The 14,340-nt window shown below is 36.8% G+C and overlaps 1 protein-coding gene across 1 annotated transcript in view; it reads left to right on the top strand.

Moving 5' to 3' along the window:
- Positions 1 to 1,967, top strand: part of GALNT13 (polypeptide N-acetylgalactosaminyltransferase 13) — a 528,170-nt gene extending 526,203 nt beyond the window's left edge. The window contains exon 14 of the mRNA XM_049615630.1: positions 1,782 to 1,967. Within this exon, the coding sequence (XP_049471587.1) occupies positions 1,782 to 1,967 (186 nt within the window). The remainder of the gene's footprint in view (positions 1 to 1,781) is intronic.
- Positions 1,968 to 14,340: the final 12,373 nt, after the last annotated feature.

Raw genomic sequence — 14,340 nt, 5'->3', positions numbered from 1 at the left:
TTTGAGATTTCTAATTTTTCTTCTGGCTTAATGGCTTTAAAAAAAAAATTTAACATTTATTCATTATTGAGTGATAGAGACAGAGCATGAGCAGGGGAGGGGCAGAGGAGGGGGAAACACAGAATCTGAAGCAGGTTCCGGGCTCCGAGCTATCAGCACAGAGCCCAACGCAGGGCTCGAACTCACAAACCGTGAGATCATGACCTGAGCTGAAGTCGGAGTCCCAACTGACTGAGCCACCCAGGCACCCCCCCTACTGGCTTTTCAGAAGTACCAGGAGTGAAAGTTCTTTGAATGTTTTTCATGGTCACTCATATGATAAACACTTTAGGGGAAATATTATAATAGTATTTTTTATGGAAAATTTTATACTGTATTTATGCTCTGGAGTTATATTTCCTGAGAATAGGTAAAGCAAGTTTTGTTTTGTTTGAAATCAAGGAAAACTTTATAATTCATTTTTCGTTTTAATAAAAGATGAAATTCACAATCACTAAAGTCTTTGATGTTAACATGACATTTACCAAGAAAATTTTTTTATGAAAAGAAACATCACTGAAGATAGAGGATTATCAAGCTTAGGAATTTTCAACAGTATAGACAGGAAATTCAAGTTTGGCTAAATATATATATATATATATATATATATATATATATGTGTGTGTATATATATATATAAATGTATATATATATACATTTATATGTATATATAAAATCTTATTTATATATGTATATATATGTATATATATACATATATATGTATATATAAAATCTTAAATATAAATTATATATATGACAATCATATATATGACAATATAATTATACATGTTATCCTTTGTATATTTATAAATCATTTGTCTACAATTTTACTATAGACACTAAGTCCTTGAAATAGAAAATCCAATGATTTGTGTCCAATAAGCAGCAAAAGAGATGTAGTTTAATTTTAACAGAATTTATTTTCTGCATTGGCCTTTCATAAGTGTTTCAATCAGAACTTATAAAGAGCCTCCTGTGGGCAGGCACTAGGCTTGATGTATATAGTTATAGTTCCTGGCCTTCCTGGAGCTAATGCTCCTGAGGAGGAAATAGACCGAAAACAAGAAAAAAATTAATTACAAATTGTGTTTGGAGAATTAGGTCAAATTAAGAGCCCAAGTGGAGCTGACCTTTTCTTTTTCCTCTCTTCATTAATTCTCTAATTGACATTTAGATGAATTCGGCAATGCATATGTGCAACACTTTTAACACAGGTCAGCTGCGTGAAAACATGGTGGAAACAATTTGAGTACCATACTGTACAAAGTAAAGCAAAGCATTAAATCAATATATTCTCCCCTGGATTCTTCCCTGGCATCTGTTCAAGTTTAGGGCAAAGAAGTGAGGAACTCACAAACCATAACTGAAAAAACTCTGGGTATTCAACAATTTTGAATATCTACTCACAAAATAACCCATTTAGCACTATAAAAAATATTTTTATCACTAGAGTGAACATTGAGAATATACCTTTTCTGTCCAAAATAACCTTTTGCTCAAAATGTTTCAACATCTGATCTCAGGCTCTGCTCCATCTTCCCAGTCTTATCTTCATTTGCTCCTACTTAATACAGTTGATACTAAAGTCATCTAAAAGGATGTGGCTCTTAGCTCCATGGATGCAATTATTATGACGTGTGCCTTCCATCCTTACCCAGTAGAAATTGTATGTTGCCAAGAATGATTGATTACTGCCTTTGTACTTGATTTTGTCATTATTCATTATTTTCTTTGTCAAACAGACCCACACTCTTCTTCACATAATCACCCAGTCCTGTCTCTCAGTAAGCAAAGTAGCTGATGGCTCCCAGAAGCCCACTGTGGAAACATGTAATGATAGCCCTTTGCAAAAATGGCTACTAAGAAACTATACAAGAATGGAAGTTTTTAGAAATATTTTTGAGAATCCTACTGATTACATTCTCTAATACGTTTTTGTAAATTTGTTTTGCAGACTGTTAAATTTATTTTACTATTTTTGTTATGTTCTGTTATTGAAATCTAGAAATTCTTTAAAATGTACTTAAGAAAAATCTTTATGTGCTATTTCTCCATGGAGTTATTTTTCTGTCTTTTACTTTTAGCTGCTTATTAATTTGGAGGCTGACTATATTAAGAAGTGTTTGGTCAATTATTAATAGACATTTTCCAGTTTTTACTTTATTTCAAATATTTATATATGCATAAATATAATTAATGGAATACATTATGACATATTAGCTTTCTTAGGCTAACTATAGTCATGTTTATATAATCGATTTTGCATTAGAGCTAAAAATAATCAATTAAAAAAACATAGCCAAAACTATGGATTGTTTTGGGAACATTAAAATTAATTAATCGTGTTAATTTTTTATTCAGATACTTCCATTGTGTGCAGATTTAGGGTAGCTTTTCTAGAATTTATTATTTTAACCTGAAGCTTTAAGGAAATGCATTTTTGAAAACTAAAATGTAATTTTCAGTAAGTTTATAACATAAATTATATCTAAGATTTTCTTTGTGGTTGGCTAAGTGATACAATAAAAGCTTTTTAAAAATTATACCTTTTATCACCTGTGTGATTTGTGAATATCTTCTCAGTAAGCAATGAAAAGAATCGTTATTCAGTTTAAGTCAAAAAACCAGTATGGAATTCTTATAAAGAGTGCAAATAAGAACATGTCCTAGTTCTTGATCTTAAGGGGATTATTGTCCTGTAAATAAAGGACATTACATTGTGCAATAGCTTCCTATGAGAACACATGGGAAGTTAGGGCATTATTCTGGTTCGAATGAACCAGTTCAAGTTGTTAGTAGAAGACACAATGGAGCTTGGAATGCTCAGTGACAAGGCTGAATGGGGTATGGAGACGAGTGAAGACAAGGGGCATTATTTACATTAGAACTACATTCGAGACGTGTTAGAAAGCTGGGAAAGTCTGGACGTTTTGCACAGAGAACTTGTGTACAAGGTAATTTACATATATTATCTTAGTTTGTTTTCAAAGCCTACCTGGCAGTGTGATGCCCAAAAGGGGTCTTCTTAGAGTTAACTAGACACTTAGTGTCCCAAGTTTATTTACATAATTCTAGGGCAGAAACCACAACTTGCTTCTGTCAGCAGACCCTGCAGCAGTTCATCTAGCCTTAGGGGAGCTAGCTCTTCAACAGGTGACAGCCCTCTGTGAAGGGATGAGAGCCATATCAGGGTGGTGTGGCAACCACCCTTGAAGCACTGAACACATATGTAACCACTCCATAGGCCCAGCTCTGAGGAACTCAAAAGAGTATGCAAAACTACAAGCCTTGGTGCTTAGAGATGCCCAGGATTTGGTTTCCTATCAGGTGTTTATAATGCGGCGTATCAGATACAGATGCAGTTTATCATTCAGAGGTTATTTTTAATGTTGCCTAGAAACATGTTAACATTGTTACCCTTATCAGATCACTAAGGGGGATCACAGTTATATGGTTGAATAAAGGTTAAATTTGTTAAGCAGATGGGGAAAGAGCATTTTTAAATACTCATATGTATAGTTAAGCATTTTCTGATAAAGAATCGGGTCCTCAGAATGATTTGGCGGCTTGCCCAAGTGTTCATGGCTGGTAACTGGGGCAACAGGAATTCAAACTTAGGTCTACCTGACCCTAAAAGGTCTGGTCTTTCTACTGCACTACATTAAAAAGGAGAGGTTTTTGGTGAGTTCTTTGTTATCTTTACAGTGGTGGCTTTTGACTATTAACGAATTCCTTCAAAGAAAATACTTTTTAGGAAAATATACTAATATTGTGTAAATTATCACTATGTACTTGATAAGCTGATCCTTAAAGTCACATTTAAAAAAAAGATCTAATGGAAGCAATCAAGGCTAAATTGCTTTTTTTGAAAGAGGACATGTATATACGAAGGACCTCAGGTAAGTAACAAAAATAAAGAATATTTTGTTGATTTTAATGAAAATTTTCTAGAAAAAAATGTTTTGTTTTTCAAGTCGGTTGCTGGTTCATTAGCCAACAGCATAATTTCTAGCATCATAAGCCATCTTCTGGCATCATCATCCATCTTCTTGCCTATCTTTTGCCATTTCATTTTCTCTCTCTTTTTAGTATAAATAGCTTGATTTCATGTATTGAAAGAGCAACAAAGGCCTCAATCTTGAAATCTTCTTCACGTTTAATAGCCTTGTGCTTTTAATTTCCTGCTTGTTGTCTATTAAGCATCCCCCACAAGCCTATTTTCCATCCCATCTCTTCTCAGGACAGTGCAGTCCAGGGTATTTGCAGTCCTAATCCAAACAAATTACAACTGTCCAGGCAGTGTTTCTCCACCATTTTTATTTCATGCCCCCTGTTTCTTTTTTTTTTTTTTGAGAGAGAGAGAGTGTGTATGCACACAGGGGAATGGGCAGAGAGAATCTTAGGCAGGTTCCACACCCAGCACAGACCCCTATGCAGCTGAATCTCAGAACTGTGAGATCATGACCTGAGCCAAAATCAAGAACTGGGTGCTGAATTGACTGAGCCACCCAGGTGCTCCCTCCACATTTTTAAAATCCAACTTTCAATGTAATATCAAGATCCACCCCCCACTTCCCTCAAAAAGACTTGTCGACCTTTAATTTTGGTATTTGCAACAAAAGTATAATGTGTGCTTTTTTCAAGATATACTGGCAAATCACCTGCCGTATGTTCAAACAATTTTCTTCAGGTTGGTAGTTTTTCCATATAAGAGGATTCTAGGCATTGCCCATGAAACTGAGCAGAAATTTATATAATTTATGTGCATAAGTCAATATGCATAAAACATGTGGATTTAAAATGTATGTTTGAAAAGTTTAAAAGTATGATTTCAAAATATAAATGTGAACTTGGGGCTCCTGGGTGGCTCAGTTGGTTAAGCATCCAACTCTTGTTTTGGCTCAGGTCATGATCTCATGGTTCCTGAGTTTGAGCCCTGCACCAGGCTCTGTGCTGACAGCGCAGGGCATGCTTGGATTCTCTCTCTCTGTCCCTCTTTCTTTCTCTCTCTGTCCCTCTCCTGCTCATGCTCTCTTTCTTTCTCGCTCTCTCAAAATAAATAAAACTTTAAAAAATTATATAAATGTGAACTCAAAAAAGACAAAATATGTGATGACTGGTTCACATGGTACAATTACTGAAATTACATTTCAGCATTTGGGTACTGAGAGGATGCTTATTAATGAATATCATTATTATGCAGAAAGTAAAATATAGATATAAGATTTTAAAATATATGACCATAACATCCCTTTTTATATTTGGCATGGACATTTTTAATATGCTTAAAAATGAAAACCAAAATATGGTGAGCATACTATCAAGGAACACAGTTCTTTGTTGCTATGATAATCATTCTTCTACACTGAATGTCTCATAGGCACAGATACTATGGTGTGTTTAGTATTTTGAAATGGGAACATCTCTAGCAGTTTTGTTCATTTGGGTCACAGCTGTGACATCTCTTTGCATGTTTACCAAATGGTTACTGAAGAACACATGCCTAAGAAAATGAAGGCTTTGTGAAAGCATGTTAATATTTGCAGCCCTCAAGTGAACTCAGAACTCACAAATGGGCTTTTTGCAAAGGAGCCTGAATTCTTGGCAATGCATGATAAAGGTCAGCCAATTTCCTTAACCATCTGCAGATAAAGGTGCATTAGACAATGATGAAATGGAACAGTAAAAGTTATATAATAATTCAGAGCCACGTGCACAGTTTAATTCACAAACACATACATCACTGGGTTTACAGTAAAAAAAAAAATCAGGGATTTTTAAAAGAGATTTAATCTGATGAGCTAGTGAAGTTCAAGATAAAATAGGTTGCACTGATTATTGGTTATCTTTTACAGAGACTCACCTTGAGGCATGTTAACAGTAACCAATGCCTCGATGAACCTTCCGAAGAAGACAAAATGGTGCCTACCATGCAGGACTGTAGTGGAAGCAGATCCCAACAATGGCTGCTAAGAAACATGACCTTGGGGGCATGAAGATCGTTTCCCCAAAGCCGTGGAAGTGTCTACACTTTTGTTTTTCCATTATTTCAATTAGGGAAAAATATTAACTTTGCTGAATGGGAAGTTTTAAAATCCTTTTAGTATTCTAAAATACAGTTGTTTATAATTCATTTTTAGGAATGTTTGCTTATTTCCCTACTAAAATTTGTATCTGATCAAAGAAGCACATAAAATACATAAATAACAGCAAACTGTTATTAAACATCAGAACTTGAAAAAGAAATTGTGTTTGCTTTAAAAAGAAATCTTTACTGCCCTCATCTCACAAGATTAGTCAGGGGCTTGTTTTAATTTTGTTCTTGTCCTAGTGATTGAAAGAGAAACAATGTAAATGCCTTATGAAATATCTTCATTAGGATAGATTATCAAATGTTTTTAAAACTCACTCGGTTTCTAATGGACCTTCATGGAAACATGTTGAATTTCTGTGTCAACAAGGCCACGAATTATTTCTGAGCAGTGAATTCATCATACAAAATAAGTTTCAATTTTGTAGGAAAAATTAAATTGGATATTGACTTCTCACAGAGTCCTCATAAAAGCATCAGTTACACAGAATAGAGGAGAGTTTGAAAGTTCAATTTAAAGGGCATGAAATCAGAAGAAACTAGTTAGGCATTGAGGGGGGCAAGGTGAAGCTAAGGTGAAAAAAAAATAAATCATTTTAAAAGATATTCTGTTTGGGTTGCAATCACTCCTAACATAGTTTGAGCATAACCATCATCTTGGTCCCAGAGTTGATGCCAAAAACTCAATTCTTAACCACTGCCTCTGTGTCGCATAAACTACATAAACCCTTTTCACTCTAGAGCATGACTTGTCTCTTAGGCTATACAGAATTGTAGGGAAGCGTAGAGTATTATCCATAATTTTTAATTCTATTGCATTTAAAAAGATTCTAGTTAGATCACTATTACCACTTTAACTTCATGTTTTAAAAAACAATGCAGTACTATCAGAATTTCATTGCCATGCAACAGTACCTAAGGTTTTCATCATCAGGGGAATGAACTCAATAAATATCCATTAAACTTTTCTTCTAATTAAACTGCTTAAAGTCATTTGCCATAAACTGTAGTTCAAGAGCACAATCATAACTAGGCTAGCTTCACATGTTCTTTTTCCATCTTAAAACCCTTTGTGTTCAAAATCCATGAGTAGAAGACGTGTAAAGGAAGGGAAATCTATCTGAGATTTGTGCTAGTAAGTTTTAGTATCTGATACCATTTAAAATGCCCGTAGAGTTGCTCAACATATCTTATTCATTAGAAGTACACTCAGCTGCTTAAAAGAAATTTGGGGGAAAAATGAAAGCATCCTCTGGAGCAGCAGATGCTACATCTCTGGCCCTCATCTTAAAAATCTCAGAGAGATTTTTTAATCAGTTTTTCTACACATAAACCCTCTGTTTTTGCCTCTCTCTCTATATACACACACACACACACACACACACACACACACACACACACACACACAGCTTTATAATGAAAAGGAGGACACTTTCTGAAGGCCAGTAAACTCTTGTAGGACTTTCTTAGCTAGCATCCCTTTCTCTTTTGGCTGTATACTGGTCCAAATCTAAAGAAGATTTCTACAACCTGAAGCATTTCAGGTTTACTCCTTCAAGTGTACATACATACCCCTTACCTCATGGTGTCTTGGAATCCCTGATCTCCCAAAAATTATAAACAAAAGTTTGACTGTTGGGGCATAATGTTTTGAGAAAAGAATCTATAGCTTCCAGCAAACTTCAAAGGAACTATGACTCCCAAGAACCAGTGAACCACTGCCTTAAATTGATAGTGTCCTCACAAGACAACCGAAGCCTGAGTTAACAATCACATTTTCCATTTTGCTCTCTTTGCCTCCTGTCTTGACTAAAATACAGTAAAATGTCCCTGCACTGTGTTCTTCCTTAAACTTGAAAAGCTCAAACACTCAAGGATTCTTTATGCTATCTGTTCCAATTATGGATTTGCCAATAAAAATGCTTAGGTTATCTACAAAGTGGACAATGACAAATTTTTAAAAATACAGCTGCTCCACAGAAACTGAATTTGACCCACTGTGGCAGCATTTTTAACATATGAAAGCCCATTATATAGCAACAATACAGGAAAAATTAAAACTGTAAATTTCATGCCACAGAAGATTTTCAAAGAACACTCAGATAGTTTAAACACATTGTATCAGTATCTAATAAAAAAGGCATAAAATGTTATAAAACACCAAAACCCAGAAAGCAATGACTAACACTCAATTTAAACAAAAATACTTATTGTATGCAGTACAGAAAACTAAAAATGACAGTTGGATTCACAATACATGTTATCTGTGGGGCTAGACTAATAGATAATTTCAAATGTTTTCAAACTTCCCCTTCTAAAATTTTCCCCACCACATTGAATGCCAATTCCAACCTTCCCGATGTTCAGATCAAAAACCTTAAGTCACTTGATTCCTCTGTTCTTTCAACTTTCATCTAATCCATCAGCAAGTTCCCTTGATTCTATCTCTGAAATATAACCAGAAACCAAGGACTTACCACGACGTCCACGGTGTGCCACCACCTCTAACTTTTTAAATTGTGATAGGGTTGTAATTTGGTTCCCCGATTTCCCAGCCCTTGCCTCTAACAGTCTCTATCAAATACAACAGACATAGTGATTTTGTTAGACATAAATTTGGTTGGGCCACTTCCCTGCTCACGACCCTGCAAGGACTTTCCGTGTCTCTCTAACCAAACTTCTTACGGTATTCTTCAAGTTCCCTGGTGAACTACACCTCTGAACTCACGCATGCGCGCTTGATTCCACACCCCCGCACCGCCACCCCCCCCCCCCCCCCCCCCCCCCCCCCACCCCCGCAACCACTCATTTCTGACTGCATCTGCTCAAGTGCCCCCTTACTTGCTCCACTCTGGCTGCCAAGCAAGTGTCCGTGCTATTGTTTGGCTCCCTGTGCCCCACAGAGTTCTCTCACCTCACTTTCTTTAGGTGTCTGTCCAAATATTATCTCATCAGTAATGCAAACTCTTCTCCCCCGTGTCCGTCCTCCCAATCCCCTGTGTGTTCTCTGACAAACTAAATTTTCTTCCTTATTTTCTGTCTATCCTTTAACGTCTCCCCACTCCCCAACATTCTCACTACACACCCTAGAATATAAACCCCCTAAGGCCAGTTTTTGCCAGTTTTATTCACTGTGGTATCCCCAGCATCTAATATAGTTCTGGGCACAAAGTAAGTATTCTTTAAATATTTCTTGAATTAATGAACTGAAAAATGTGTGTTAAAGTTGCTAAGTGCTACTGTATCATATTTTTTGCACAGTATTTTAAATTTTAAAATAAAATCTAGTAATATATTTAGACAAGATTTGCATAGCTTTGTCTCCAAATGATAATTTTCTTCCTAATATTCTTTAAAGTATGGACTATATTTTGTTCTCTATGGTAAAATATCCTGCCTTATGATAGTGAAATATGGCAGATTATAAACATGCTGCTATATTATTTAAGTTGCTTTATTAAGATAAATTTTTTTATTTTTTGGTTGTATTCAATGGCTACCTGAAGGAGTTTTTCCCCCCACCCCTCTTAGAGATGTATCAGCCTCTGAAAAATCACATGTATTTTCATGGTTTCATAGGAGCTATGACTTACTTTCTCGGTGCAAGTCTATGAACAAAACACAAGCATAGTAACTTTGAGAGGAATTTAAGATGATCTATTCCCCGCTTCTTCATTTACAGGTAATGAGACTGACATCCAGATATGTAATGTGGCTTGCCCAGGGATCAGATAACCATAAGCGGTGTTGCCAAGACTCATCATTGTTAATATAACCTATTATTGTCTTCCATTAAAAAGCACTCAAAAAAGTAGAAAGAGCACAACAATGAGAAAGTGTCTTCATTAAATATTTTGTGATATGTACATTGATTCCTTAGAGATATATAACTTCTCACTACCTTTCATATTTAAGTAAGCTTAGTTGTATAAAATACCACCACAGGAAATAAAGACCTGTAGCAACAATAAAGAAATTAACAGGAAACAGTAGGATTCCAGAACATCCTGGAATTATTGGGCAAAATGGGTTTCAGGGAAGCAAGCCTCTTAAGAAGTAATGGAGCATACCCTCTCCTCACTTATGTTTTCCTTATAATTATGTTCCACTTAAAAATGATTGTCCTATAGCTTGCACAGAAAATTAGAAGATCTATTACTGTGAGCATCAGGTAGATTCTAGGCTATGCAGGCTTAAAGTCAGCAGGGTAATCACTAGAGATTTCTCTGCTTCCCAGTGGAGCTCTCTAGACTCCAGTAAACACCACCCATAAATTCGATTTTGCCATGGTTCTTGGAAGAAGCCTAATAAATAAAAGGTGGGGGGGAGCAAAGAGAGAGAAAGAAAATGAATAACTACAACCATAAAACAATGGGAATGATGTTATCTTTTTTTTCTTAGTGGGAACTTAAGAGAATAGTATGAACTGGTTCAGTAAACCTCAAAATATTGGCTGCCCACCTACATTGCTTTTTACCACTTGAGAAATGATGACTGTATGTAAATCACAACCATTTTATTTTTATCTTATAGATGTTCTGTCTAGACTCAGAGGAGGCAAAACTTATATGCATAAGTCATAGAGTATACTCATTTAACAAATAGGAAGATTTAAGAAATTTAAGATCTTAACGGATGTGTCATTGTCCACAAGCTGTGTTTCTGCAAAGTGGAGATCTACACATCTTGGATAAATTTCTAATTAAGCTGAACAGAAAAATTTCAATTAAGTTTGAAAGCAGTTTGTTTTCCAGGATTCAGTCACTACCCACCGCTTTTTTTTCTTATTTTTCCCCAATATGTCAAAGTATGGAATAGGTAAAATCAGAGCTCTTCTGTATAGCACATGAACTCATCTGGTATGACTATACCACATTCAAAGCCCTATTAAGTGTCAGCTATTGTAGGAATTGAAGGCATCGAATGGACACCTGCAACGTATTTTAAATAGTTTGTGTGCATGTGTCCAACTTTTGTTTTATATTGTTCAATAAATTCTAAAGGCAATTTTCATTGTATTTGTTCACAAAATCTCTCTGAAATCCTAGTGATGAAGGGCAGATCTTTTGTTAACTATCTTTTTAGATAAAGACCGCTTCTATGTTAACCAATATCATCATTAGAGTTATTTTGTTTTTGTTTTTAGTTAGGGAGAACAAATCACTTAATACTAGGTTTTTAATGAGTTCGAATGAGAGTGGAACATTAGATGATTAAAGCTAGATCTATAATGGTTTAAAAAATGAAATCTTCCTCATGCATTTAATTTGGTGTAAAAAGGAATGTAAGCCGCTGCTTGCTTTCAGTTCTACTCTCCACTAAAAATAGCACAAGTGAAAAAAGAGAACTTGATGATTATATGATTTTTATTTTTTTGGAGCTTTTGTTTTTTGTTCAGTGTAGCCACAGCTAATGTGAAATAATCTTAAAAATGGTTTAGATATATGCTTGGCACATGATTCTTTAACATTTATAAAAGTAGCTTGTGCATAAAGAATTACACATTTTAAATATTGTAAGCATTACTAAATGGTATAATTGTTCTTTTGCTATAAATTTAAATATTTATACATTTTTGTAGAATTAAAAAAATACCAATTTAGCTTTCTGCTACATGCTGTCTTTAAAAAAAAAATGTTAGCATTTTAAACAAACAAGTTCAGTGTTTCATGCTTATGCTCCATTTTGTAGATTATTTAAATAAATGATTAAGTGCCTATGGATATCTCTTAGCAGTAAGAAAATATTGTGATCCTACAATTTTGACAGCAAAAAATATATAAAATAGAAACATTAAAATGTGCATGATTTGAAGAATTTATCATTTTATTTATTTTTCTTCTAAAATGATTTGAAATTGATCATTTTTTTCTTTCTGGTTTATAAAAGTGAAACAGGAAAGCTAAAATGTTTCATATTATATGATGAAAATTTGGGGCGCCTGGGTAGCTCAGTCGGTTAAGCGTCCGACTCCGGCTCAGGTCATGATCCTGCATTTCTTGACTTCCAGCCCGACATTGGGCTCTGGGCTGACAGCTCAGAGCTCGGAGCGTTTTGGTTTCTGTGTCTCCCTCTCTCTCTCTCTCTCTCTCTCTCTTGCTCTCAGAAATAAATAATAAAACATTTAAAAACAGAAAATTATTCTTCAGACTGATGTGACTCATGGCAAATTCCTTGCTTCTGATACTGGAATCCTAGATGACCCTCTGTCACGGTTAGGAGGGGAAGGTGGAAGAGGCTACCACTTCCAAGGATAGTATCTCCCAGGATCAACCCTGCAAAGCTAGTCACACACAGACTCGAGGGAGAGAGTTATCCCTTCATTTGCTAAGCTAAAAGAAAGAAGGAAGAAAAAAAGGGAGGAGAGAAGGAAGGGAGGAGGATGGGAGGATTCTAACGCTAGTTTCATATTTTATTTTATTCTGAAGAAAACTCACCTAAAATATCGTTCGCATGATTCGGAAGCTGATTGATTTGCAAACACCATGAATAGCTCATTAACTTTCCAAAAAGTTTTCTATGACTATTAGTAAGAGGAAAGTACGTCGTCTAGACTTTGTGTCTCACGCACCCTAAGAAGTCCCTTCTTGGTTTTCTGTACCCAGGCGGGACTCTCTGTTAAACCGGCTTTCTGTTTTCTTACTCTTGCCCAGCAGCACAGCCTTGCATTTCAAGCACTAACCAGGCTAACCAGTAAAGCAGCTCCTAGTAAAGCAGGAGTAAAGTCCTGTACCTTACCTGCTTTGCTTGTCTTCAGCGCCTGGTAGCAACAAAATGTGGGCTCTTCTGCTCAACAGCGGCTCCTTCCTGCGTCCTCAGTGGAGGAGCTATTTGCTGGCCGCCGATAACTCCCTCTTTACTGACATAACGATTATGCTTTGCCACGTGGCAGAGGATATTACCAGGCTCAGCTTCTACCATCAGAAAGAGTTGGCAGAGAATCGACTGAATTTCTGCTGACAAATCTCTTCACCAATTTCGTGGAGCGGAAACCTAGATAAACACACAAACGCCTGTTCATAATTTTCTGTTAAGGAGACACGTGAGCCTGGCGCAGCAAGAACCCCGTGCGGACCACGTGGTAACTTGTTTCCCAAGGTGGAGACCAAGAGATGGGCCCTGTCGAAATGATTGAAAACGGCCTTCACAAGGATGAGTGGCACCTGTGCTCTGGGCACCTGCCCGGGAGGCCTTCCTCCTTCCTCTCCTCTCCTACTATTGGAGCGCTCCAGAATGCAAGCCTTGGTCATCGTCTCTGATTTTTTTTTTATAAGTTTACTTATTTATTTTGTGAGATAGAGCACGAGCGGCGGAGGGTCAGACAAAGAAGGAGAGAGAGAATCCAAAGCCTGACGCAGGGCTCAAACCCACGAACCATGAGATCATGACCTGAACCCAAATCAAGAGTTGGAGGAGGCTTAACCAACTGAGCCACCCAGGTGCCCCGGTCATCTTCTCTTAGATACACTCGCTCCTTTGGGGATTTCTTCTAGAACTGTGGATTTTGGTACCTGCCACAGGCTGCTCTCTACCAAATGCCTCTCCTGGGTCCAAACTCTTTAAAATTCAACTCTCCACTGGACTTCTCCACGGGATGACTAATACGCATACCAAACTTTATGTGTCTGAGACTGAAGTCCTTACTTTACCCGACAAATATGTTCAATTCAAAGATATCTTTCCATCTCAATTGGTGGCAACTCCATTCTGCCAGTGACTCAGTCCAAAAATATTGGTGTCCTTGGTACCTCCTTCTCAATTAGCAAATCCTGTTGATCCCACCTTCCCAATATTTCCCAGGTTCGACCACTTCTTGACACCTGTGCTACCCCACGCTGGTCAGGGTCATCATCATGTTTACCACAGTGCTCTTGTAATTGGTTACACCCCTGCGTCTTCCATCTGTTCTTACCAGAGAACCAGAATGATGCTGCCGGATGTAACCCAGTATGCCTCTGCGCTGCTCCAAACCCCCCAGTGACTTTCTGTTTTACACAGAATAAACGACTGTGGCCTCACAAGAGCCTAAAAGCCACTGCATGCTTTGACCCCTGTATACTGTCTGGCCTCCTTTCCTACTCCTACCCCATCCGTTTGCTTCATTCCAGTCACTCCCCTTGCCATTTCTTTGAGCAAGCCAGGTGTGCTCTTGGTTTAGGGCCTCTGCCTGGAATACCTGCTCTGAGATATCCACATGCTAATTCCCTCAC

The sequence above is a fragment of the Panthera uncia genome, assembly GCF_023721935.1.
Source record: "Panthera uncia isolate 11264 chromosome C1 unlocalized genomic scaffold, Puncia_PCG_1.0 HiC_scaffold_3, whole genome shotgun sequence".
Classification (NCBI taxonomy): Eukaryota; Metazoa; Chordata; class Mammalia; order Carnivora; family Felidae; genus Panthera; species Panthera uncia.
Note: the sequence above shows the minus strand (reverse complement) of the source record. Positions and strands in the feature narration are given on the sequence as shown.